Below are 27954 nucleotides of genomic sequence, written 5' to 3' on the forward strand. Positions count from 1 at the left end.
TCCTCATAGCAACTGTTGTCCCCTGGGTTTGCTCTTACCTCTTGCTTCTTCTTTTCCTTTTATTGAAAATAGATTTCCTCTCACATAATTTATCCTGATTATGGATTCCCCCTCCCCCTGACTTTTCCTAGTTCCTCCCCACCTCGCCTCCCATCTGGACTCACTCCCTCTGTGTCTCTCAATAGGAAACAAGCAGGCTTGCAGAGAAGACTTCTTTCTCACCTATGTTAGGCTGTCTTGAGCTAAGGCTATAAATAACTTGTGAATTCCTGCTTTGCTTTCCACATGAGAAAACAGAATTATCTGTTAAACTAGATCACACATTTTCCTGTTAAGGGTGGTTTGTGATCCATCTTTGGATCTACCATCTTTGTGTCTACTGTCAAGATCTAAGCGGCTTTAGAACATATTTAAGTTGAACCTTGTGAATCTGCCTATATTTGATCACTTTGGGATTGTAATAAAAGGTAGTTTCATAGGATTAAACCTACTAACAATTGTTCAGAAACAATTGTAGAATTAATGAGGTTATTTTTAAAACTTTTAAATCTTATCTGTACATAGATATACATATCTACATAAATGTCTTTATGCATAGATTCATATAGGTATACAGAAATATTACATAGATATAATGATAAAATCCTTTAGAATGGAGTTTAATCTGTTTTCATTAAGGCATTTTCGTGCTACATAGCCAATTGCCCAACATTGCTGTTACTTAGGCTCTCTTCATCACTCCCAACTGGTTTTAATTTTTTTTTTTTTGAGTAAACACCCAGCTTCTACTAGGTATGAGTTCAGTAGCTTTTAGATGTGTGTTTCTAAATGAGAAAGGAACATGGCCACCTCCCCTCCTATAGAATTGGCAGTAACCAAGCTAATACCATGAATTACTCTTTCATTATTAAGTTATTTTTCTGGGGCTGTACACTCTTTGATAAAATTATCCTGTCTAATAACATTAGTAGGAGATAATTTTTCTTTTTGGGTGTTTACAATATGCCAGACATTGTTCTCAGAACTTGACGTCTGTTGCCTCTTTCTGGTCTTATCTCAATCCTTCGAGATGGGTAACATCATTATCTTCATTTTTCAGATAAGGAAATTGAGGCATCCAGAACTAGTCATTTGCTGCAAACCACGAAGTTCACAATAAATGAGGAGCTGGCTGTCAGATCCAAGCATTGCAGCTTCAGTCCTTGCAAATACCACACAGACTCCCACCAACAGGAAAGTATGTGCCTTAGAAATTAGAATGCATTGAAAAATCCACTGGCTCTATGAGATACATAGTATATGGAAAGTACTGCATGATTTGAAGTTACAGACTTGGAAATGTACCTAATGTTTGAAAGTTGCAGCTTACTCCTCTTATAAAAAGCTCAAAAATAATTATGAGTGGTAGGACTTCATCTCAGTATCCTACACTAATAATTGGGACTTAAAACATCAATTCCTCTATAGATAATGCATAATAGGAAAAAAATCATAATACATTCTATGAAGAGTTTTTAGTTAGATAGGTTTATTCCTTATTTGGTTTTGAGTGAACAAGTGAGTTCGATTTCATCTTAAATGGTTCACAAAAGCTGAGTTTAGACACTTGATCCCAAGATTGTGGTATCACAAAGGGGATGTAGAACATTTAGATGGAGTATGGAGGACAGTCTGATCTTTAGAGGCATGCCCCTGATGGGGATGCAGGACACTCGGATCCACTTTCATGAATTTCTACACCACTGTTTAATTCAGTACAAACACAAAAACAACAGGGTCAAGAGACCATAGACCTGAACCTTTGAAACTATGACCCGAAGTAAACGTTCCTATGTACACTTACTTATCTTGGTTTTTCTGTCTCAGCTAAGGAAACATGGTACACATAGCATGAAAATATATTGAGAAAATTGTGCTTACTCTTTCCTTTCTATATTAGTTCTGTTCCCTAATGTATGTGCTTATTGTTTTATACTTTAACACTATCAATTTGTAAAAAAAATTTGCATACACAAAAGAATAGATAAGCTGATTAAGTGGGCACAGTACTCAATCTCTCTCTCTCTCTATATATATATATATATATGTACACATACACACACATATATATACACATATATGTATATATGATATACACAAATATATAAATGCTTAATGTATATTACATATATTACATATAAGTAATATGTATGTATATATTTGGTAAAACAATTTGTCTTGATTTATACATTATATGTCCTACATAAATTAACATTAAATAACGACAAAATATCCAAAACATCAATGTGGGAATCAGGATCTTAGATATTTTGCTTTAAGTTTCGGGCCTTAGTTGGATTAACAGAATAAAAACCAGGGTTGTTAAGCTGGGTTATTTTATGTTTCACAAACAACTATTTTCTGTAAGTATCATGAAGATTGCAGCTGTCCAGCCAAGATTTTAGAGAATGCAGTTCTGCTTCTAAGGTAAGTCAGGCATTGGGAAGCCATATTCTATCTTTTGGTAGTCAAAAAGTTTTGTTCAGTATTATATAGCTCAAAACAATAGGTCAAGCCATTGAAAACCTGGGAATACTGTCCATATGCAAGTGGCTGTTCTCTATGGATACCATTGCACCCAGATCCTGAAGAACGGGCAGGATTGGGTTGGTTAGGCAATGAGGCTTATCATTTTCAAGTTAGGACTTTGGGCATTATTCAGCTATATTATTTCTATGAATTGCATTTTAAAAGTATCATCAAGCCATACTTGGAAAAGCAAAATGTGGGTCATTTGATTGTCTGTGTTGTCTCTACATAAGGAAAGATGCTTGAAAGGCTAGGCATAGGTGCTGATCCACTGGCGGGAAGAATCTGTCATGAGGAAGGGTTACCTTTTTACAGGCCGTGATGGAGCCAGCCAGGTTGCCTGCTGCACTGCTGGTGACCTGCTGTGGCTCTGAACCTTCATGCATCAGTGGTGATTCCACGTTGCTGTGTGCCCCAAACACAAAAGAAAGAGAACACAGTAAGTCCAGTGACTCATCTCTTTCCTTAGAAATGCAGAGTGAAGTGCTTATTGCATGCCACCAACCCCTTTTTTATTCTGATTGCAGTCAACACAACTGGTCCCTCTCAAACTGGCATTTCCTTTGTGGCATCGCTTTAGGAATTGAAAATAAGATGGACAGTCATATTATGAACAGAAAGTTGAAAGCCGTTGCTTCCCACAGTGCTTAAATGGACACAGTCCCATCTGCCTGACTTCTGACAATGCTACCTGCTTTTTAAAAGCAGGTTTTAAAACCAAATAAAGCCTTCTCACTTGTCACATTAATTCAGCCCTGTCAAGCCATCACGTCATAAAATACTCATCATTTTTTTTCAAAATGAAGGTTAAAAAATAATTTTAGCCAGAAATGTAGTGTGATATGACACCAGAAAGAATATGAGCCAAGCAAGGGCCAGCAACCCCTTTAGCATCTCTCTGGTTACAGCTGTCCTGCAAATTGTCTGTGTCTAAGTTTTGAAATCCCTACATCTGTATCAAACCTTGCTGGGTTTGTCTATGAACAACAAGGTGTACATATCTTTAAAGATTTAGCATTATTGCTAAATTTTTAAGCAATGGTAAAAACTGAAGGTTTGAATTTTCTTCATTACAAAATTGACAGTAGAAAATTAAAACCCACTTTTAATGCTAAAACACCCGGTGAAATTTTAAACAATTTAAATAAAGTTTTCCTTCTGAAAAATATGACAATTTGGAATCTGAAGACATCCTAATGTCTTGAGTAGAGTGCTTGGCCATGATTGCTGATAACATAGAATATGCACAATTTAATAAAGAGTTTCTTTTGAAATATTATCTCATGGCTTCATATTAAATTTTCTGAGATGTACATATCTTTTCTTTAAAATCAGGTTTTTTTTTTTTTTTTTAAAGATTTATTTTATTTATATGAGTACACTGTTGCTGTCCTCAGATACACCAGAAGAGGGAATCAGATCCCATTACAGATGGTTTTGAGCCACCATGTGGTTGCTGGGAATTGAACTCAGGACCTCTGGAAGAGCAGCCAATGCTCTTAATTGCTAAGCTTCCAGCCTGGTCTACAGAGTGAGTTCCAGGACAGCCAGAGCTACATAGAGAAACCCTGTCTTGAAAGAAAAAAAAAAAGAAGAAGAAAGAAAAAAATCATTTTTTTTAAAAATAGTAAATCATGCTTCTAATAGTACCCTACTCTTAAGTGTGAGGTTACAAATTAGTTTTATGATATCAGGGTATGAGTGTGGTCTGTTTCTCATTAATTGCAGTAAATGATTGTGTTTTGTGGCAAATCATTGGATCTAGCAAAGTTTCTAGAAAGTTCAAAATTGTCATAGGCGACTTTCTGACTACCCGATTCTCTGATTCTACAACACATTCAATAGAAAGGAGAGGGCAGCACACACAGTTTTCTTGCTTAAAGAAGGAATAGTAAGAAAAAAGGAAAAGGAAAGGAAATCGTCGTGGAAGAAACACGAGAGATATGGAGGAATGGAGTAAAGACAAATGCAAAGAAGGGATGGGAGGTTAATATAGGTTACAAATTGTTAACATGTGATAGACCAGACCATAGTCCAGTTAATCCTGGCCCACTATTACTGGTCTGTGAATAGAGACAATAATGCATTTTTCCTTTTAGGAGTCACTCAAGCCCTATGGGCAGGAATTCAGGAAGAGACCTTTTGGTCCTGTTTCTATCGCACCTCCAATTTACTTTGGTGAACTAGTGGATCACTTGTACCACTCCTTCTAGGATTTGGCTGCAGAGTTAGGGCGATTTCCACATCTGCTTTTATAGGCTTAGGGTCCTTGGAAGGGTTAAGAAGTAAAACTGAAAAAGGTCCCAGGTTACTCATTGCTGAGAAGAAACAGTAAAGGCAGCGAGGCAGCAAGCTGCGACTGCTCTAGAAGGAAATTCTTCTGGTTGGATGAGTCAATTAGACCCCAAGTCAGCAAGCAGGTGATATGAAAAGAGGGAGTGAAATATAGGCCTTGACACTTACATAGCTGCCCACCAGGCATATACCACCAGGCTTTAGAAAACCTGGTATACTGCTCAAAAGCTTTAGAAATGGTCACTTATCCATTAAAGGAAAAAAATAGAAACTCTGCCCATCAATTTCTTAGTGGTGATCTCTCTCCTTTTTGACACACTTGCTGGACGTAAAGATGCATAAAGGAATATAAGTTTTGTTACTTATCTACAAGGTTCACCCCATTTGCTCAGTAAAGACTATAGAAGCAAATAGCTATGTACTAGTCAGAGAGTTTAATGAGGAAATAGAATGACATCATAGGTTTTAAGTCAGTTTGAGGAGTGTGTTACTTCATGGTGAGCACTGTGCGACCTCACCACACCAACACTGGAAGCAGGCATACCTCCTCATCTCCCAAACCACCCAATACAGAGCTCTGAGGACGTGTAACATCGACAACAAAATACAGGAATGTCTGCCTTTTAAAAACATGCTGTATGGATGTAGATTTCCAGTATGTGACTTTATCATTGACTCCACCTCTTCCATAGCCTTTGGGTTAGAGATGGGATATTTAAGTGTTTATAAATATTTTGTCTTTAGCCTCCATGGAGGTTGAACTTGGGCTGTTGCACAATGAGGGAAGATGGTAGAGACATGGAACTCATATATTTACTAATGTGAGCTTAAGTGGACAGGTAAAGAGTCGCGGTCGAGGCACGCATTGCAGTTCTTTATGTTTCTCTAAAGCCCATGACCCTTCCTTGGGAGGCTTTCCTTTGGTTTTTGACAAGTGTTGTCAGTATTTACTAAGGCCAGCCTTTCAGGCTGTTTTTTTTTTTTTAAATGTGGAAGCTACAAAATCAGTTTCAATGAGAGGGAAGATAAAGTGGGAAAGGAGGTATAAAAGCAAAACATGATGTAAAGCTGGCCCTCTATCAAGCAGCATTCTTCACAGAAAAACAAAATGGCATTTGTGAACAAAAGAGATATTCAGGGTCCACTGCATTGCATCCATTACGGACTCATGGGCAGTGAAAGAATAGGTCAACATCGAGGGCCTCATGATCTCTCCAGAGACAAGTAGTTCATATGTTGAGTTTTCTGTGTATTTCTACTCAGAACTTGGTCCAGGAAGCAGCATCAACTGTATGGATCCTGGGTTCCTTAGAAACCTGGGAATCCAGGCTCTTCCTTACAACTATGGAATTAGACTCTAAAAATATATATATATATATTAAATCAAGAGACTTCCATGCCCACTGAGTCTGAAAAGTACTTGTCTGTCATATTAAGCAAATTAAGTGATGAGCATCCTAATTTGCCATGATCTTTTTTGAATATGATGTTTTTACCCAGGAATATTCTTTCTAATTCTCCTCCTCTTTTCTTAATAATCCCTCCTCTATCGGTTGTATCTCAGCTTATTAGTTACTCAGGCTCCTCCTTCTTGCTTTCTCCCTACAGTGGAGACCCACAGTCCCCTTCAACACCCTTCCAAACACCAGGAGCGCACAGACACATTTACACTCCTTATGATTCCCACCTCTTTCTACGAAGTGAGATGCTCACTGTCTCAGGAGCACCCTGAGCAACATCTTCTCCAGCACTTATCAAGAAGGCTGATTTATGTATAATATTTCTCTGTCTCTCCCTTTCCAACAGGAGCTTTATGAGTGCAGCAACCGCAGAGCCCTCCCCTCCCCCCGAAGACAATGCTAGGCAGCAAGCAATTGCTGAGGTTGTTTGTTCCCATCTTTCTGGGAAATCAGTTAACCTCAAAAGATTAGACACAAACATGTGTTTGCATTCGCTGTTTAATTTTCGGCAGCAGTGACAGATGGCAGGATAAGCCGTATCTGAGAAGATAATTTAAAGTATTTCCCAGGATATTTCTAATAAAAGAAAAAAAAGAAAAGACCCTGCTGTTATTGTTGTTAAACACAGTGTAAAGGCAAATGCTTTTGGTAGATTGTGAAAAATAAGATTTGCTCTTGAGTTCTCACCACATAAAGTACACTTTTTGTAAAATGTAGTGATTATCATTGGCTGTTTGGTTGTCTCAGCCTTGTCAAGGATATGTGCTCTTGAGCTCCACACTAAATCCTCTCATCACAACGCTGGAAGAAAATAATTCAGATCCATCTGAAGAGGTCTTGTGTGAGCAATTGAGATGCTCTCATTAATATCAATTTTAAAAAGTGCTATGATCCGAATTACTTAGAGGAATTTAAAATACGTGTTTGCATAGCTCAAAATGAAAGATTGCTCTACTGAATGTCCTTATTTTTATCCTCATTCAAAAGGATTTACATGCTAAATGTGCAAGATAAGGTACTTAGGTCAATCTTTCAAAAACTAATCTGTACTACAAGTCAGATGATGTGCTAGTGTCTCCTGCTTATTATTTCCTGAGCCATATCTTAACTGGGACTTGGTTTGTGGTTTTGATTAAGTCTTAGTCTGACTTCTGTGAGCACCTTTTTCGGCTATGCCTGGACCTTGATCTACTGAATTTCATATTAATAATAAATTTCCCTAACAGAGTTTAGCAAGAAGTATCTTTTTAAAAAGATTTATTTACTGTATATAGGTGAGTATTCAGTACACTCTCACTTTCTTCAGACTCATCAGAAGAGGGCGTCAGATCCTGTTACAGATGGATGGTTGTAAGGTGAAAATTGAACTCAGGACCTCTGGAAGAGCAGTCAGTGCTCTTAACCACTGAGCCATCTCTCCAGCCCTCAGCAAGAAGCTGAGGTTTCTGACCGGCTTTCAAATCCCTTCACCCTTGATGCTGTCCTTGTCCTGTTTTAGCAAGTACATTCAATTCAGTTTCACAGATGCCCCCATCCCTGATATTCCTTCCTAATACTTCTACTTTCAGTAGTGCTTTCATCCAACCTCCTGTCTGTAAATTTCCCCTAAGTATATTTAGAGCTAAGTCTACATCTGTACTGATGTCACTTGTACCATTATAATGGCTTCCATAAAAATCTGCCTTGCCAATTACAGATATCTGGTGCAAAACCAAACCTATTTACATGATATTTTCTAGTTTTACTAACTAGGTGAGACTCTGTGCTCTTTTTACTTTAATTTTGAACCCATGTGTATTCCCCTTTCCTCCAATACCCCAGTTTGGAGGTATCCGTGCAAATTGAGTTCTTCACCAATCCAGCTGTGGTTGAAAGGCCTGCTGAATCCTCATGAGCTTGAAGAGTTTAATAAATTTATCAGAGGAGCCACTTAGTCAACCTTGAACATATTTGGGGATCATCTTTTATGTATCCTGTTTTAATATTGAAAGGTTTTCAGGTAACTGAAGAATGAAGTGTAGACCTCCTTTGATATGGTTAACCAATGAAATAATAATGATAAAGATTGTAATAGAAGCAAGTAAAAATGAAAACCTTACTTTCTTTTGTCACTAGAAATTATAAACAACATTATAAGATTGTGATGAGTTATTAAAGAATGCAAGGCATTCCCTTGTCCACACCAAAAAAAAAAAAGATGACTTTTCCTCTCAGTTTTATCCTTGGATCACATAGCATATGCTTGCAGAATCAAGCTTCGGTACCATCTTTGTGCAGTGCTTGGTGATAACAATAAGAGATGACAACAGGTTGTTCATTAATAATCATAAAACAGGGGTTCTTCTTGGAAGAGATAATGGCCACAAATTAACTATTCTCTAATTCAATCTCAGCGATTAAGTAGCGGATAAAGAACAAAGGCGTGATTATAGTCTTGTTACTTCCTTTGAAATATAATTTGTAAAGCCAACAGCTAGTAATTTCTCCATTTTCAGTACTCCTTGTACTTAAGTCTTTCATACTAAGAACTGTGTTGAATATTGTATAATTAAAGCTTTTTATTTGGAGATCTCAAAATCTATCGGCTATGTTTGTCCATAATTTTAGATATGAGGCAAAATGACTGGATTACAATAGGAAATACAACCAACAATGACTGTCCAGATCTAAAAATGGCACTTGATTGTGCTGTCATGGATAATGCATGATGATGAAGAGCATTTGCAGAGCAGGTTCTGTGTGTCAGATCCTGGGCTTTGCATACTTGTGCTATTTCTACCAACCAGGCGATGACAGACAATATACACACAGCTTTAATCACTACTGTGCAGATTTTTAGATTTTTCTGTTTTTAAATGTTGCTTCAAAATCTCTGGCTTCCCCAAGGTCCTAAAATGGAATTTGGAAACTGTACCACCTTGCTCAGAAAAGGGGTCCAGTCAGAGAACCTAAAGACTTAGCTCTTTTCTTTTCTTTTTTGTGTTAACTAGGGCTGTTGGGGAAAATTCTTTTGTTGTGGGGTCTGCTTAAATCCTACATAACTCAAACATGAGGTCAATGCAGATGACAAAAATCTTCTGTAATCAAACCACTACTGATCACCCAGGGCCACAGAACAGAGTTGGGAGCTGAACTGCGACCCGAAATGGGTGCTGCACAACATATTTAAAGGATAAAGCCATAAAGTAAGAGGAACAGGGAGCACCGTAGCATTATCTAATCATATTTTCTCATAAAAAGTAGAGCAAGGAGTTTCCATCAATCAGGATAGGAGTAGGTTCCTGGACCTGGAAACATGAACTTAGTTTGACCCTGACAGTAAGATGGAGAAGTTGTCCTTGAGATGTCTGGACTGTTTCTTTATAATAGAAACTGTTTCTTTATAATAGAAGCTGTTCAGCTATTGGGAAGTCCTAGGGCCTGGGACCTTAAATTTAGTTTCTCTCTATGATTAAATAAAGTCTGAAAATGGAATGGTAATACTTAGGTTAAGTCTTTTGTTTGTTCCCAAGACTTTCAAAACATGTGCTACTAATGATATGTCCAGAAATATGAACTAGTAACATTAGGACAGCAAGTTCACATTACTGTGGCTAAGTTAAATTTTCTTGAATAGGTGTTTATACAGGGATGACACTGGATGCTTACTGTAGGAATACTATAAGAACAATAAAATTACCAAATATTCACCTTTAAAAAACAGAAATAGTGTTTCAGTTTCAAAGATTAAGTGTACTGGGTATGTGGCTTCATCCAGCTGCATCAGACCTTAGTCCAGATGAACTTAGAAAACTGCATGGGCACCACTTTAGTTCCCTCCTGCTCAGTGCTTCCATCAGTCTACCGCCATCACACTACTCACCTCCCCCAAAGTTGCCACTTTTTACTGTCTTATTGAGTCCTGGGAGCCTCTCCTGTCCCTGGTCTCTGGTACTTCTTAGAGATTCCCCTGACTCCCCACTCTCAGCAGCTGCATATTTCCATTCATTCTCTTGGCNCTCTGGGCCTCTCTCCTGTCTTTCTCCATATCTGATCCTGCCTCCCTTTCATGATTCGGGTATTAAAACAAGAACATCATTAAATTTTCAGGCAAATAGATGGAACTAAAAAATATCATCCTGAGTGAGGTAACCCAGACCAAAAGGACATGTATGGTAAGTGGATATTAGCTATAAAGAACAGAATACCAGTGAGACACCCACAGACCCAAAGAAGTTAAATAAGAGGGAAGGCCCAAGTGAGGATGCTTAAACCTTTCTAATATTTACATTTTTTCTTTTCACCTGTAGAACGCAGGTGTCATGGACTACTCTGGTGACTTGATAAGATTGTTTCCTGTGAAGGGGCAATATCACAGCTAGCACAGGAGAGCACTCAGTTCAAAGCTGAGAAATGATGCTGCTATAATCCCTGAAGATTGGTTTAGTCCAGAAGCCTCCTTTTAGACTTTCATTAAGGGAAAAATATAATATCTGCAGACTTTTATAGTACACACATACTTAGTTTTATCTTTAGACCAGAGTATTCAAAATATTCAGAATAGACATTCCTGTATTTAGGGAGATTGACGGGCATTATCATGGTACCATAAAATGAAGACTCCCAAAGGTCTCGGAAAGACCAACAAATACAAGAGAATTCAATTAGTCTAAGGTTATAAAAATGTGGCCTGTGTTAGATACACAATGTTTTGTCCATCAATATGTAAATAATTATAATAAACCAAACTTCAGAGATTTCAAGAAAATTCATTAGAAGGTGAAAACCCATTTTTTTTAAAAAAAGAGATGTTTCTATAGAACAGGCATTTTACAAAAAGCAATGCTATTTCACTTGGTAAAACAAATCAATAAGATTATTTCAATGAATATATAACAATTGTTTTTCTTCCTTCCTTCCTTCCTTCCTTCCTTCCTTCCTTCCTTCCTTCCTTCCTTCCTTCCTTTCTTCCTTCCTTTCTTCCTTCCTTCCTTTCTTCCTCCTTTCCTCCCTCCCTCCCCTCCCTCCCTCCTCTCTCTTTCTTCTTCTTCTTCTTCTTCTTCTTCTTCTTCTTCTTCTTCTTCTTCTTCTTCTTCTTCTTCTTCTTCTTCTTCTTCTTCTTTTTTTTTTTGACAGGGTTTCTCTGTATAGCCCTGGCTGTCCTGGAACTCACTTTGCAGACCAGGCTGGCCTCGAACTCAGAAATCCACTTGCCTCTGCCTCCCAAGTGCTGGGATTAAAGACATGCGCCACCACCACCCAGCCCACAATTATTTTTCTAAGGTAGCTTATGCTTTTTCATTTTGTGTTCCTGTTTGCTCTGTATATTTATATATTTCTTGGCAGAATCTTTCTCCCAGAGATCCTGGAAGAAAGGCTTCTGAATTTGTGCTTCATTTAGCATAAAAATCATGTCTCACATACTTGTCATCACAAGGGAGTAATATAGCTGGAGAGAAGACATGGGGTAAGCTGAGCCTTGCAGAGGTGCAAGAGGAGTGATACATGTGTTGGAGGAGAAGACAGATGTGGACCATTCCAATGTTTCCAGTGATGTTAAATCAGGCATATAGATTTTAAGAAATAATTGTGGGTAACTAAGAAAAAGGACACTTTTTTGATAATTCAAAATAGGAAAACTATTCCATTATGCCATTAATAAAAACAGTATGTATTTATATTGTTTATATTCATGGCTTTTCTGGAAAACCATCTGTGTAAGCTATCCCTCAATTTAACATATTCTTGCCTCTGACCTATGTGTGATGATTTGATTAAGGACCTCAATCATTCTTGGGCATTTGAATACCTTGCCCCCAGTTAGTGGTTGTCTGAGTTGGTTGGAAGCTTAGCCTAGCTGAAAGGGATATGTTGCTGGGGTTGGCCTTTAGAGTTTTAAAGGACATTTGTAGTTAGCTCTCTTTCGCTGTTTCCTGTTTATGGATTGAGATGTGAGCTCTCAGCTATTTGCTTCAGGAACATGTCTGTCTGTTACTATACTCCCTAATGTGATAGTCAAGGTCTCTAGCCCTTTGGAACTATAAGCCCCAAATAAATTTTCCCCTGGTTGTCCTAGTCATAGTTTTTAACCACAGGAACAGAAAGATAGTGAATGAGCTATAAATGCCAGTTTTAGAGATATATTTTAAGCCAGACATGGTGGCACATGCCTTTAATACCAACACTCAGGTGGCATGGACAAGTAGATCTCTATATATTCAAGGCCAACTTGTTTCACAAAGATAAATTTCAGGCCATTCAAGGCTACAAAATTTGACCCTAACTCAAAATAAAACAAAACAAAACAAACCTCACAAAAACTATATATATTAGAAAACTGACAAAATTTTATGCCAGGAAATATTTAATGGATTATATTTAAATAAAAACTTGAAAATAACATTATGGCCATAAATGCATACATTGATGGTATTTGCATGCACATATTAAGGTGATTCTCTGTTCCTTCCAAAATGCCATGGGGCAATGCTCCATATTAAAAAAACAGGGTTGAAGATAAAGTGCAACTCTGTACCTATTAATACAGGGACATTACTTTTTAAACACAAGACTGGTCAGGCCATTTCTGTGCTTAGAAACTCACTGTAGCTCTACATTTTACTTCTAGAAGAATTAAATGTTCTTATCATAGACTACAAAATTCTACCCATGTGGACTGCATGCCATTTCTGGGACTTTGTCTCCTTCAGAGTCTTCCTCTCTGGTACTCTGTCCACACTAAGGTTCTTGCTCTTTCCAGAGGAGTCTAGACACCACTGCTATGGTAGAGCCTTCTCTAGGTTTTACCACTGGGGATGTGCTTTGCATAGAGAGTTGGCATACCTCAGTACTGACTGCTTCAGGTCCTTTCTGCATCCTCATGGAGGCTTCTCTGACCACTGTGGCTATTGAACTTTCTCCTAATGTCCTTATCTCTGGCTCAACTTTCTCCTACACTATCCTCGGTGTAAACCCCTCTATGTAATTTATGTATTTCTCATGCCATTATTCATCATATGCCCTTCTTGCATTATATATTATAAACTATATAAATATGGCCAACTTTGTTAGGTTCTTTTCATGTAAGATTCCCAAAGACTGATATCAGAGATTTAGCTGGTCTCAGTAATTATGCATCTAATCAAACAGTTAGTCAAAGAATAAATATATGTACAGTTTTATATAGAGACATGAAAAAGTTAATAGTAGTTGCATAGAGAAATGGTCTTGTGTGCCTTCTTTCTTGTTCTTGGCTATATTTATTCAGTATTTGCCATCTATTGTTTCATGGTCAGAGAAGTTTCTCCTTTGAAATGGGTGGTAAGAGGATATTTAGAAACAGACCATCTAAAGCCAAAAGAATGAGAAAGGCACAATTGGTGCCCACAATTCTCATGAATTATCTGATTAGTAAATAACTTTTGCCTTTCAAATGTAATGAGATTTCTGACACATGTATACACATTATTATTATTTTCGTAATCGGGTCTCACAGGTCCTACACATTCAATGTGTTTACCACAGTGACAATAAGCCTGAGTAGTGTGGCTGGAAGAAACAGGAAAGCCAACAAGCCGGGAAACTTTCCTGCCTTAGACCAGAAGCCGCTTGCCACAGCCAAAGCATCAGTGTTGCTGGGGAGAGACCCATTATCCCAGGTCAGTGCCCTTTAATCTGCATCTTGCTTCTCTCGTGCCTCCCTCCTGAGGCTTTTGGATTATATCACAGTTGTCTATGCCCGTGAGTAATGGAGTGAAGTTGAACACAGAGAGTTGCCTGGACTGATTGACTGTGAACAGTGAGACATGAGGAGCTGCAGCTCTCAGAGACTGCTTGGTGGCACTGCTGATACAGTGTAAAAGAACACAGTGTCACAAATAGAATTTTTTAAAGGAGGGCATCCTAATAGGTAAGCTTATCGGTCGTCATGGCTTGGTTTTCCTTTCATTATCCTAATGAGTTTGGCTGATCTCTTTGTTGGGTACATGAGAATGTTTTATTAAAAATGGCCAAAGCTGGTAGAAAGATTATCAGAAAGCATTACAATGGCACTTTGCATTGATTTAGAACAGACCTTAAGAAAAAGCTTGGGACTAACCTTGAGTAGGTGGTTCTAGACTCATCCTTTGGCATATATATTAGCATTCAATGGCTATGCCTCTTATTACAGTTATGGGTTACTTCCTCGAGGCTTAAGAAACTCAGACCCCTCCTTACAAATGCACTTTCATTTAATAACTTTAAAAAGCACAGTTTGTTAAGTGTCAAAGGAGTACAAATAGGAAAATACACTTAAAATAGAGGATGGATATATCAGAAGCAGCAAGACATATATAAAGAGACTGCACATATTAGGAGCCATATTGCTCCCCACAGTTGAATTACCTGCCAATACTTGACAACAGAAAGAATATCCCTATTACAATACCAGGGGGAGGAAGGTAATTCAGCCTCTAACAGACAGTAATTGGCGAATGTGAGACCTCACTAAAGCAGTGAGCCCATTGTACACATTTTATTATAAGTATTGGTCTAAAGTGTTTGATAATTTGACTCCAGACAACAAGTGTCTCTGCCATATTTTTTCATTTTATATTTTATTCCCTCAGATCTTCTCTTCGTTGTTTATGCTTTTTGAACTGGGAAAGGTTTTATTTTACTTTTTTCTCAAATAAATTGATTTATCTGGAGTGCCTCAAGTTCTAGCATATTTGAGAGTAAGGTACAAAGAGTTTCAATAGGCCCCTTGCCTCTTCCACACACAGTCACCAACATACCACACACGGTCAACAACATACTCTTCCAGACTTCTTTGCTTGTTACAACTGGCAAATCTACCTACAAAGGCATATCATTAACACCCCAAGTCCACGGTCTATATTAAGGTCCACATTTTATGTAAATCCTATGGGTTTGAAGGAATGACATGCACCCACTATTATAGTATTGTACAGGAGCACTTTCAAAGTCCTGAAATTCTCCTGTGTTATTTCTATTAAATTCTATACTACTTATCCACAGATTTTAAGTTTATAAAGCTATGTGTTTTCAGATGGCTTCTTAGTTTGCACTACATTTTGGAATTAAGAATTTTGAAACACTGTTTAAATGTAGATTTTTTTTTGTTTTCTTTTGTTTTTGTTTTGTTATCATAACAGAGGGTTTTGTAACTTATCTGGATAACTACTTATATAGCTAGAAATGAATTGATGATTTTTTCCTCTCTATGGCAAAACTATCCATACAGTAATCATGATTCAGTAAATGTATCCTTACCTTTCAACATCAACACATGCCAACTGCCACTTAAGGCGTTCCATTTGTAAATTTGGCTTACAACTTAAATAGGAGTATCTTAGAATCGTCAAACTTTATCTTTAAACCTATGATAGTTCTGACTCACCATAAAGATCCCATGAAAGACAACTGTGACTCTGACTAGTCATCCTTCCACAAAGCCATAGGTTCAATTATGACATCACATTAAGGGTTTTTCTATTAGTGTTCAAGTAAGTCAAATATTAACAACACAGTCTTAATCTCAGTTTCTTTTTTTTTTTCAGTGAGGGTGAGGTGTATGTGGAAATCAGTCCCCCTAAAATGCAAGTGCCAGTGGTCATATCAGGTATACGGGGGTAATCTACACGGACTCCAAATGAAACATTTACATTTTACATTCTCATTTATTTATTTTAGAGCACACAAAACATCTGTACATCCTGATTGAAGTATTTGATGCCTTTAGGACTGATGGAAAAAAGTGTAAAAATATCCACACATTAAAAATATTCTATAGGAGAAGATTCATAGTCCATTTTAATAAGTCAGATTTAATCATTTTTTCTCTTTTTTCTCATAGAGCATTATGGCATAATACATGTTTAAAGACTTGAATTGGCCTGTTTTTTGACCAATCATTACGCCTTGGCATATACCCAAAAGATGCCCCAACATATAACAAGGACACATGTTCCACTATGTTCATAGCAGCCTTATTTTTAACAGCTAGAAGCTGGAAAGAACCCAGATGTCCTTCAACAGAGGAATGGATATAGAAAATGTGGTTTATTTTTTTTTTTTATTTATTTATTTTTTTTGAGACAGGGTTTCTCTGTTTAGCTCTGGCTGTCCTGTAACTCACTCTGTAGACTAGGCTGGCCTCGAACTCAGAAATCTGCCTGCCTCTGCCTCGGCCTCGGCCTCGGCCTCTGCCTCTGCCTCTGCCTCTGCCTCTGCCTCTGCCTCTGCCTCTGCCTCTGCCTCTGCCTCTGCCTCTGCCTCTGCCTCTGCCTCNCTCTGCCTCTGCCTCTGCCTCTGCCTCTGCCTCTGCCTCTGCCTCTGCCTCTGCCTCTGCCTCTGCCTCTGCCTCTCCCTCTGCCTCTGCCTCTGCCTCTGCCTCTGCCTCTGCCTCTGCCTCTGCCTCCCAAGTGCTGGGATCAAAGGTGTGTGCCACCACTGACCAGCTATGTGGTACATTTATACAGTAGAGTACTACTCAGCTATAAAGAACAATGATTTCATGAAATTCATAGGCAAATGGATGGAACTAGAAAATATCAATCTGAGTGAGCTAACCCAATAACAAAAGAACACACATGGTATGCACTCACTGATGAATGGATATTAACTCAAAAACTCAGAATACCCAAGATACAATTCACAGACCACACAAAGCTCAAAAAGAAGGAATGTCAAACTGTGGATGCTTTCGTCCTTCTTTAAAAGGGGGAACAAAATATTCATAGGAGGAAATACGGAGACAAAGTGTGGAGCAGAGACTGAAGGAAAGGCCATCCAGAGACTGCCCCACCTGGGGATCTATCCCATATACAGTCACCAATCCCAAGACACTATTGTGGATGCCAAGAAGTACATGCCAACAGAAGCCTGATATAGCTGTCTCCTGAGAGGTTCTGCCAGAGCCTGACAAATACAAATGCGGATGCTTGCAGCCAAACATTGTACTGAGCACAGGGTCCCCAATGGAGGAGTTAGAAAAAGGACCAAAGGAGCTGAAGGGGTTTGCAACCCCATAGGAAGAACAACAATATCAACCAACCAGACCCCCCAGAACTCCCACAAACTAAACCACCAACCAAAGAGTACACATGGAGGGACTCATGGCTCCAGCCACATATGTAGCAGAGGATGGTCTTGTTGGGCATGAATGGGAGGAGAGGCCCTTTGTCCTGTGAAGGCTCGCTGCCCCAGTGTAGGACAGGGAGGTGGGTGTGGATAAGTGGGTGATGGAACACACTCACAGAAGCATGGGTGAGAGTGTGGGGTAGGAGGATTCCTGGAGGGTTGGAACCAAGAAAGGGGATAACATTTGAAATGTAAATAAAGAATATCTTAAAGTTTAAAAAAAAAACTTGAATTGGGGTCCCATTCGGCTTTCATTGCACTGACTCTGGGAATGATATTTATTCTTGTTGAGACATTTAATCTCTGCTAAATGAGGCTGATGTTAATCACTTTATAATATCCTTAGTGTAAAAAGGCAACTTCAATGAAAAATAGACACATTTCATTGAGTACCTGTTCTATTCATTGCGACAAGACTTTTACAGTTGTCATTTCCTTGTCTTGGTGACATGTCATGGTAGGTGTTCCTAGCCTGTTATATTCATAAGGACACTGAGCCACAGAGTCTGTGTTTGTTCAGATTGTTACTCAGAAGGCTGAGTCTAGAAGAACCTGCCCCCTAGTCTACAGTCTTCCCTAGACTCCCAGCTGTTCTCACATGGTGTCCTGCCATGGAGAAATGTTTTTGATAGGATTTTCTGATTTTATTAAATTTTGGGGTCTAGAGAAAAGCAATGCCGACTGGGAGTAGGATTGGCATGGGAAGCTACCTTCAGGGTTCCAGTCGGGTTGGGAAGTAGGTCATCAATAAACACAACAGTGGGTATGGGCTTGCAATGAAGATGGCGCAGAAAGCAAACCTGGTTTTAAGTTTTGGGACACAGAGTTCTGCCTAAGTAAAGTTCTGACTACCTTTCATGGCACTTAGATGTCTCCTATTTTCTTAAGAGTCCATTAAACTGGAAAAAGACAGGAAGACACTGAGGGATGGAACATAAGTGTTCACAATATTGAAATATTTCCTAATGCCTTAAAGTCTTTTCAGCTGGAGAGGTGCATGGCACTGAAGGGATAGAACACAGAGGTTAAATGTGACAGTAAACAAGAGGGCAGGTGTACGCCATAGTTTGTGTTTCCACAACTGTACCATCAACCAATAAATCTAGAACTTCAGGGTCAAAATATTCATCCATGTACCCTGGGGCCTCATGGGTACTGTCATTAAGAAGACCCTGATCATGACTTGGCATTATAATCCCCTGGACCCCAGGCCCCACAACCAACCTGGATTCTTGGCAGTGTCTCTTGACCGGCAGGGCAGCAGAAAGGCAGGTAGCAGAGTTTGGTTCAACTACCCACATGGCTGATGGAGAGGACCACACCCACCATAGAGGGGTTAGAAACACCAGCAGATTTGGAGAGGAAGCCAGAGAAGAGAGGATGGGGGAAAAAAGAAAGAAGTTTTAGTATCATTTAAGAGGAAAGAAAGATTCACAGCATGCCAGTTTTTGCATATCGGTGGCTAAATGGGCATGTTCTAGCAAATACTTGAAAATTCAGGAAAGGATCTAGGGATTCTAGACATTTGCATGTATGCAATCTGACTTGGAGTGGCTTGGGTCGCAATGGACTTGTATTTGTAACTGTTCATCACATCTTCATTCATCAGAAATAGCTTCCATTCTGCAGGTAAGAGTCTCAGCCCTTCTCAATTCATTTTATGCACTTTTTCCCCTGACTAAATTTTAAGAGCATAAATAAGGCAATGCATCATTTTAGACATTTGTTCTCTGAAATATTTGTAGCCAAGCTTTGTATGTGATGTATGTGTGTAAGCTCAGTTTACTTTTGGAATGCAAATTAATAGTCTAAGACTTTAAATCTCAGTGCCATGAGATGACTGTAACTATGATGGGGCAATACATATGGCTAGGAAGATCTATCCAGCCCAGCTGGAGGTGAAAAGGAACTGTCAGTAAAATAGTATTTATCTTATTGCCTCATAGCTACTGGGAACTCAGAATACAAAGCAATCTTATTTTGTGAGTGAAGCTAATAGATCCATACCAGAGACCTCAGCAGCAAAACCCCTGGTGTGGGACTGAGAGGGACAAGCATGAGAGTGACCATCTTTGGTGAGATGAAAATACCTTCATTTACTCTTGCAGGCTATTTTTCATGGAGCACAGAATTTTAAACTAGCAATTAGTCTTTCTGACATATCCAAAATATCACCTGTTTGCTTTGATGAAGTTGGCCATCAATCTAACTGTTGGTTTTGAAGTTTTAAGGTCGCAGATTTTTTTTTTCTGACTCTTATTTAAAAAGATCTTTTAAACATGTTTTTAGCCTGGTGGTACTTGCTCACAAGTACATTTTATACTGTGTGTTCTTCTGTTCTTTTGATAAGTTTCAAATATCTATTGGTAAGTTTCAAGTATTTATTATCATGCTGGAACCATGGCACATCAGGTGAAAGAGTGTGTGTTTCTCTCGAACAGAACCTGGGTTTGCTTCTTAGCACCCCTATGGTGCCTCACAACCATCGATAGCTCCACTTCCAGATGATCAACACTCTCTAATGAACTCTGCAAGCAACAAGAATCTCAACAAGAATATATGTTGCCCATACACACAAGCAGCAAAATATTTATTCATGTAAAATAAAATGAATAATTGTAAAAAGAAGTATTAGCAATTTTAGTTGTGTTTTGTGGTGGTCGTGGTGGGGACGATTCATGAGGCTATGCCGGGGCCTAGCAAACACAGAAGTGGATGCTCACAGTCAGCTATTGAATGGAACACAGGGCCCCCAATGGAGGAGCTAGAGAAAGTACCCAAGGAGCTAAAGGGATCTGCAACCCTATAGGTAGAACAACATTATGAACTAACCAGTACCCCCAGAGCTCGTGTCTCTAGCTGCATATGTAGCAGAAGATGGCCTAGTTGGCCATCATTGGAAAGAGAGGCCCATTGGTCTTGCAAACTTTATATGCCTCAGTACAGGGGAATGCCAGGGCCAAGAAGTGGGAGTGGGTGGGTAGGGGAGGGAGAGGAGGGCATGGGGGACTTTTGGGATAGCATTGGAAATGTAAATGAAGAAAATACCTAATTAAAAAAAAGAAAAAAAATACTAGAGCTAAAATTCACAGTCATTTAACAGTTACTGATTATGAAAGAAAGGACATAACTAGAAAGGATAATGGTGTCAGCGGGCTGTGAGGTTGGGGAAAATGTAAGATGAAGGAGAGTGAGGAATATTTATAAACAGAGACCAAAAAAAGAGAGACCTAGCTTGTTGACTGAAAAGGTTTCCAGAGATAATAGTGGTGCAATGCAGAAGGCAATAGTCGTTATCTAGCCTGAAGATGCAGCAACTTCACACCGTAGCAATAAGCGATGGCAAGAACAATAACATCAACAATAGCAAAGTTAGTTATTCTGTCGTTTAAGTAGTAGTCTTATGTAGCTTGAATATTCTCTATCAGAATTGCTTAGGATCAGAAATGTTTTGGTATTAGACATTTTTTTGGGGGGGGGACTGGAATATTTGCATACACTTAATGGCTTATCTTGGAGATAGGTCCTAAGCCTAAACCAGGGTTTATTTGCTCTGTGTAGAACTAGTACACACAGTCTGAAAGGAGCATTATACAATATTTTCAGTGTCCCTGATCTCAACTGGAACTGCCATATGAGGTCAGACATCAAATATCCCCTTGTGGTAGTTTGTCAGTACTTGAAAGTTTTGGACACTGAAGTCTTAGATTTGCATTTATAATCTGGGCACACTCATCTTGCATGCCAATTTTGAGAAGTCAGTCAGTTACTTTCCATTTTACATAAAGAGTGTTGGCAGAGGTGGCCCCACAGTTCTTTTTTTCCCATTCATTTCTGTATTTATCCATTCATTTGTTTGTTCATTCATTCACTTTACATCCTGATCACTGCCCTCACTCTACTTTAGATTTTTAAATGTGAGCCTTTTCAAATAATATTGCGAATTGTTCCTTAAAAACAAATAATTGTTAGAGTATGCATCATGGTTTTAGTTTTTAAAGTATACCTTGCATATATAGGCACCACATAGCATATTTATTCTAAAATAAAGCAGGCAATTCCAACTGACTGGGACTCATGGAGGCTGGCAGAGATCAGAGAGCCTGTATGGGTTGGACCCCATACATACATATGCCATGGGAGAGTAACTAGGTGTTCTTTTTGGTTTCCTTACAGTGTCTCTGACTCCTTTTCCTGTTTGTGGGACCCTTCTTCTCCTACTGGGTTGTCTTGTCCAGCCGTGATGTGATGGTATGATGCCTGGTCTTATTGTAGCTTGTTATACTTTGTTGGGTTGATGTCCTTGGGAGGCCTGCTTTGTTCTGAGAGAGGCAAAGGTGGATGTATCGGAGGGAGAGGGGAGGTAGAGAGAGAGACTGAGAAAAGGTGATGGAGGAGAAACTGTAGCTTAGATATAATATGTGAAAGAAAAATAAAAAATAAAATAAAGCAGGCCCTTAAAACACCCAGGTAAAGAAATACAGGATGTGAATTTATTGATAATGTTCTTAAAATGTAATATAACACTATTCTATCATTGAGTACATAGGTTTGAGTTTGACATGGTACATGTCTCAGACACATAATGGAGTGGATGATACTCTATGCAGGACCGAAACAGCTTTCGCCACCAACAAGTTTTACACTAACAGAGACTGAATAGCCCAATCCTGTGTTGGAAAGGGAAACTGAGGGGTTGATCTTTCCACAACCCTACTCTCATGCTTGATTTAAGAAGCAACTTCAAAGCATCAGATTTTAGCATGAGGCACAAAAATGTGTGAAAGGATAAAATATTTCCTTTCTTCATTCTCACATGAATTTTAATTACCTCAAAACAAACTTATTTGTCAATAAATGGACAAAGTACAAGTCCTCATTTGAGTCCTAAAGTCTAATGTTTAGATGCCTGCCACGAACACAGAGAAAAGTATATCTGCATATTTCACCTCATAAAAAGTGTGGGAGCAAAATTACCAGTTAAAGCAATCTCAGGTTATAAAGAATGTTTGTATTTTAGTATCTGATTAGTCTTCTAATTGTGTATCTGAAGGAAAAATTCCTCTTGAATAAAATAATAAAACCTTTTGTTGGGTTATCACTGACTAAATTATATTTTGACACATGTGAATAAACCATTTTAAAGCTGTCTTATAAGGTTTACTATTTAGCCCAACTAGAAAGACCTTTAAAAACAGTATCTAGTGACTTTCCTTCCTTGTAAGTACATTTATTCCTAGTAACAAAGCCATTCCCTGAGGACCACCAGTCATTATCGCGGTGTTCAATTGCAGTTTTCCATCCCACTTACTGTCAATGATTGTGGGATCCCTGGCACAGTTTTCTTGTTGTGTCTAACACTACCATGCTCTCTTACAGAAGATGAGTTGGAGGCTAGGAGACAGGCCTAGCACCTCCATCAGAGGTTAGCTGAATATCTTTGCCATTCATTCAGCTGTCTTGTTGCTAAGAGTGAACTGGGTTAGTCTTCTTTGCTTTCTAAATGTAAATAATGAAAAAAAAAGTAACTGACATCCAGACTCTTACACATTTATAACTTCATACAGCTCTTATTAATAGAAGACTGCTATTACAGCCTGTATGAATCATATCAACAAGAAAAAAGAAGTGCTCTCTAAAGAGATCTCAAAATGTGCAGAATAAAAATGCCCATGTTAGATTTTTATAACTTTATATACTCTGAAATAGCCAAGATTCGGGAAACTTGGAACTTTTCTTGGAGACTGCATTTCATCTTCTCCCGAGAAAGCAGAGCATGGAATTTTCCTGAGGCTCTGAGATGAGCATGTTTCCTAATAATTAGGACAATAGAGCCATTGGCGCAGCAGGTCTGTGTTGCTGCCTCATTAAGTGCTGCTGGGGAGAGTGAGTTGAGAGGAGAAAGTGAGCAAACACAGCCATGGTTGTTATGTAAAGACTGTCTTGCTGTTAAGTAACTTGAGACACACTAGTTTTCTTGCATAAAATATGGCAAGAGAGCCACCACGGATTTCCAAGAGACATCCTGCAAAGTTAGTATTTCTTGCAAATTATACTTGTAAACAAATGGAGCTTTCATGGGGATTATGTAGGAGGAGTGAAGCCTCAGAGTGTAAAAGTCCTGCTTTCCTGTGTCTCAGGGAGGAAACAGCAGGTTGTAGGTTTATTAGCTGTTTCTAGGCAGAGTGGAATGGACTGTGTCCTATATAGAAGAGCATCATGGTGAGAAATGTCTTCCCTTGGGAAGGATGATTTAAGCTAAGATGTGTCACCTAAGAGAACAGGATGGTTTCTTCTTCACCTACTTTGAGATGAGAGTAGTACTTGACGTGTTTGCTTGTAATCTGCCTGCACTGGATTCCCCAACACCTGATGCATGGATCCCAGCTGTAGCTATGAACCAGCTACAAGATCTAGACACAGATGCTGCTATAATCTGGATCTTTAGCATTTAGAGACTGGGTTCCTTGAGTGATACGCTGGAAGAGGCCATGTGACATTTAGCAGTTGACATAGTGAGAATCTTTAAATCATGACTTTTTTTTTGAAGTAAATGGTAGTGTCTTTTTCACTTTTCCTCTTTCGTTTCCTGGCGGTGAGGAACATGTGCTTTTCTGCTGTGATATAGGGAAAATTTCCAACAGTGGGTCCAACTGATCATGAAAAGATAATTTAAAAGTCTGGTTATAAGTGACCTCTTTCTTTCCTTCCTTCCTTTCTTTCTTTCTTTCTTTCTTCCTTTCTTTCTTTCTTTCTTTCTTTCTTTCTTTCTTTCTTTCTTTCTTTCTTTCTTTCTTTCTTTCTTTTCTCTCTCTCTCTCTCTCTCTCTTTNAGACAGACAGACAGACAGAAGAGATAAGGATCGCAGGTCTGCCTGTTCTTTCTTTCTTTCTTTCTTTCTTTCTTTCTTTCTTTCTTTCTTTCTTTCTTTCTTTCTTTCTTTCTTTCTTTCTTTCTTTCTTTCTATCTTTCTGAGTGCTCTGTCTATATGTGCACCTGCATGCCAGAAGAGGGTATTAGATCCCTCTTCTGGTCATGGGCCACCATCTGATTTCTAGGAAACTGAACTCAAGACTTCTGGAAAGACAACCAGTGTTCTTAACTGCTGAACCATCTCACTGGACCCCATTGAATACAATCTTGGACTCAGGAACCCAACCCTGTATCTTCCTCCCGCCACACAGCCCCCCACCCCACACCCTGGACCATTATACAGCACTACCCAGCTCTATGGGCACAAACTGGTGTATATTGAATATCATGGAAACACAAATCATGTCTATCTAAATATGTAAGTTTTTTTCACTAACAGCTTCAAACAATGCAAGACAGAACAATACTTGTAAAATGAAAATGAACAAGGCAGGGTCTAGATGATGAGAGCAGAGTGGAGCATCTGGATCATTAGCAATGGAACATCTGCTACTCACCTATGCTATTTTTGTTGTTTAAATAGAAATTGCATTGAGAGGAATTATGAGTCCATTTGGTCCAATGCAGGTGTTTGTGTTGCTTTGGGATTAGAGGTGATCATATTTTAGACTGTAAGCACTAAAGCCTGGAGGGTACTACTGTAGTTTGATTGTTTAACAGTTGCTATGAAAACTATTACTGCAGAACATTGAGAAAAGACATCAACAAATGTGACACTGCTTATTTTCAAAGATAATTTAGATGACTACAGAAGGGCAGTAGATATCTTGTCTAAGTTTAATAATTATGTTATTTAAAAGGAAAAGAGCACCAGCCATGAAAGTAGGCATCAAATGTTAATTACGGTTGGATTTTGCATGAAGTATAGTTGTATAGCCTGATGCACTGTGCTTAAGACCAATGTAGAAATGCCAGGGGACAGCAGCATGTCAGACATGATGGAGCAAATTATGATAGAGAAGCTTGCAAAAGGCCAGGGAGTCTGCAGCAGGGTGAGCAACACACACAGACTTGTTTATTATGGGACAATTATCTAGAGAATTTAATCAGCATTGCTGAGCAGTGTTGGCCATATATCTAAACTTCTTCTACTCACTGCTCAAACTGGCTACTAATAGTTTTCATCTGTTTTTCTCTCTTACAGACCTGAGGAAGAAATGTGAAAGCATTCACACACAGACACACAGATACAGAGACACAGAGACAGACACACAGAAACACACACACACACATATCACACTATACCAAACACATCAAACACACACCACACACATCACACACACACCACACACATCACACACATACCACACATACCACACACACCACATACACACACACACCACACACACACACACACACACACACCACACACATCACACACACACCACACATACCACACACACACATACACCACACACACACACACACACCACACCAAACACACAGACACAATACAGAGACATACACAAAGACACATACCACTTATACATACCACACCACACACATGGACATAATATACACTCACACAAAGACATATAACACACACACACCACCATACAAACACACACACAACATACACACATCACAAACATACATAACACATTATACATACCAAACACCCAGACAAACTACAAAAACACACAAACACATAGACAGATACACACTTACATACCTCATACCATACATACACACATATACATATCACACACACACACACACACACACACACACACACACATGATTGCAATTGGAATTTACCTCTTTCAGGTCTACCTCTGTAATTTTATTCTATGTTAAGAAGTCTAAGAGACCAATTACAAACAGATGTTGTACAAGTGGTTAAACGGGCCATGAGTTGGCACTATTCTAGAGCCATCCGTTTATCCTAAAGGTTCTCATCTCTCTGATACATTCAGCCTAGAATCATATTTCTACTTTCGTCACCCTACTTTTACATGAGCTTTGGAGTCCATCCACAGCTGCTGGTCATCCATATGCACTTTTTGTTTTCTATCTATTGAAATTCAACTTATTTTCATCTGATCTACTTTCTTCCCCCTCCCCCACAAAGGAATTTAGGAATTTCAGTTGTTTTTGTTTGTTTGTTTGTTTTGTTTTTTGACATTAAAAACAAGCCCAGATATCCCAAACCAAAGATAAGTTGGATTGATCTTCGACCCTTTCCTCTCTATCTTGAATATTTACTCTGTTATGAAAATCTTCCAGTTCAGCTAAGTATGATTTGCTTTGCATCCCGTTCTTTGCATTTTCATTATCCCTGTGAATATACAACCCATCCTCCTATATTCTAGATGACAAAAACAACACTGAAGGATGAAATAAAGTTTGAGGGGAGGGATTAAATGAAAATCATACATTATTAAAGTCATTGAAGTGGGGAGGGAGACCAGAATGAAGTCTAAACTCAACTATGCACAGGACAGGAGAGTTTCTTAATGGCAGGAGTACTGAGTAGAGGGCTTGCTCAGGAGCCATATAGAAAGGGAAAGCACATTTTCTAACATTTCCATGAGCTGACATGGTTTTACACTTTGGTATAAGACACTCATAAATATTAGCTTCCTGCTTTCCTACAGATACTCAGAGATGCAAGCTCTCTCTCTCTCTCTCTCTCTCTCTCTCTCTCGTTTACATTTCAAAGATATGGCTCCTTGGTCCTTCAGGAAGACAGTTCTGTTATGTAAACTGCCAAGAAACTTTGAAAATGATTCATTGCTCAAAAGATCAGAGACTGAATTACAAATTGGAAAAAAAATGTAAAGACATTACTCTAGGAAATTAGAGTTCTTGGACTGTCTAACATCAGTTTTAAAAAACCTATGATAAAGTTACTTGCTTTGAGAATCAAACTAAGACTTTCTTAGTCAATTGCTCACATGGGGCTTCCTCCCTTCTTCTTTATTCTTATTTCAGATTATAGGGAACTAAAGACTACGCTCTTGTGGTATTTTTGCTACATTAGTACCACTATTTCCTTATATGATAGACTATAAACCAGCAGTTCTCAACCTGTGTGCCATGACCCTTTTGCCGAAGACCATCAGAAAACAACAGATATTTATATTACAATTAATAACAGTAGCAAAATTACACTTATGAAGTAGCAACAATGAAAATAATTTTATGGTTGGGATATCACCACATCATAAAGAACCAACCATATTAAATTGCCATTAAACCAGGCATTAGGAATATTGAGAACCACTGCTTTAAATAGGCTCTGGATAAATATACACATATAGTTTCCATGACATTTTCTCATCTAGTGTGACAATACAGTCTCCAAGAGCATCTAACCAAAACCCTAACACCAGACTTGAGATTTTTCTTTTGAATTTTTGGCCATGTTTGCTCAAGAGACTTCTAAAACATTACAGACTACCTATTACCTCTGGTTGTCTTCCAGAGATAGTAGGTAAGTCCCGATTGCTGAAGACACCAAGCACTTCAAAAACAGGGCTCAGAGACCCCTGAGCTGGATGAGAGCTGAATGATTCCTCCCTGAGGACCAGCCTTCATGGTACCAGAAAGCACCATGCAAGCTTCCCAAAGG

The 27954-nt window shown here is 38.7% G+C and overlaps 1 protein-coding gene across 6 annotated transcripts in view; it reads right to left on the reverse strand.

Annotated features, from left to right (window-relative positions):
* Sphkap (SPHK1 interactor, AKAP domain containing) overlaps window positions 1–27954 on the reverse strand; it is a 140211-nt gene that overhangs the window by 99098 nt on the left and 13159 nt on the right. For 3 of the 6 annotated variants that reach the window (XM_029480139.1, XM_029480132.1, XM_029480135.1), the window contains exons 2-3: window positions 18672–18750; window positions 2874–2973 (exon numbers count right to left, since the gene is read on the reverse strand). In XM_029480139.1, coding sequence (XP_029335999.1) covers window positions 2874–2973; window positions 18672–18750 — 179 coding nt within the window. Of the gene's footprint in view, window positions 1–2873; window positions 2974–18671; window positions 18751–21621; window positions 21744–27954 lie in introns of those variants that run through there. The other 3 variants (XM_021171921.2, XM_029480138.1, XM_029480134.1) reach the window with 2 other exon arrangements.

The sequence above is a fragment of the Mus caroli genome, chromosome 1 (genome assembly GCF_900094665.2).
Source record: "Mus caroli chromosome 1, CAROLI_EIJ_v1.1, whole genome shotgun sequence".
Taxonomy (NCBI): Eukaryota; Metazoa; Chordata; class Mammalia; order Rodentia; family Muridae; genus Mus; species Mus caroli.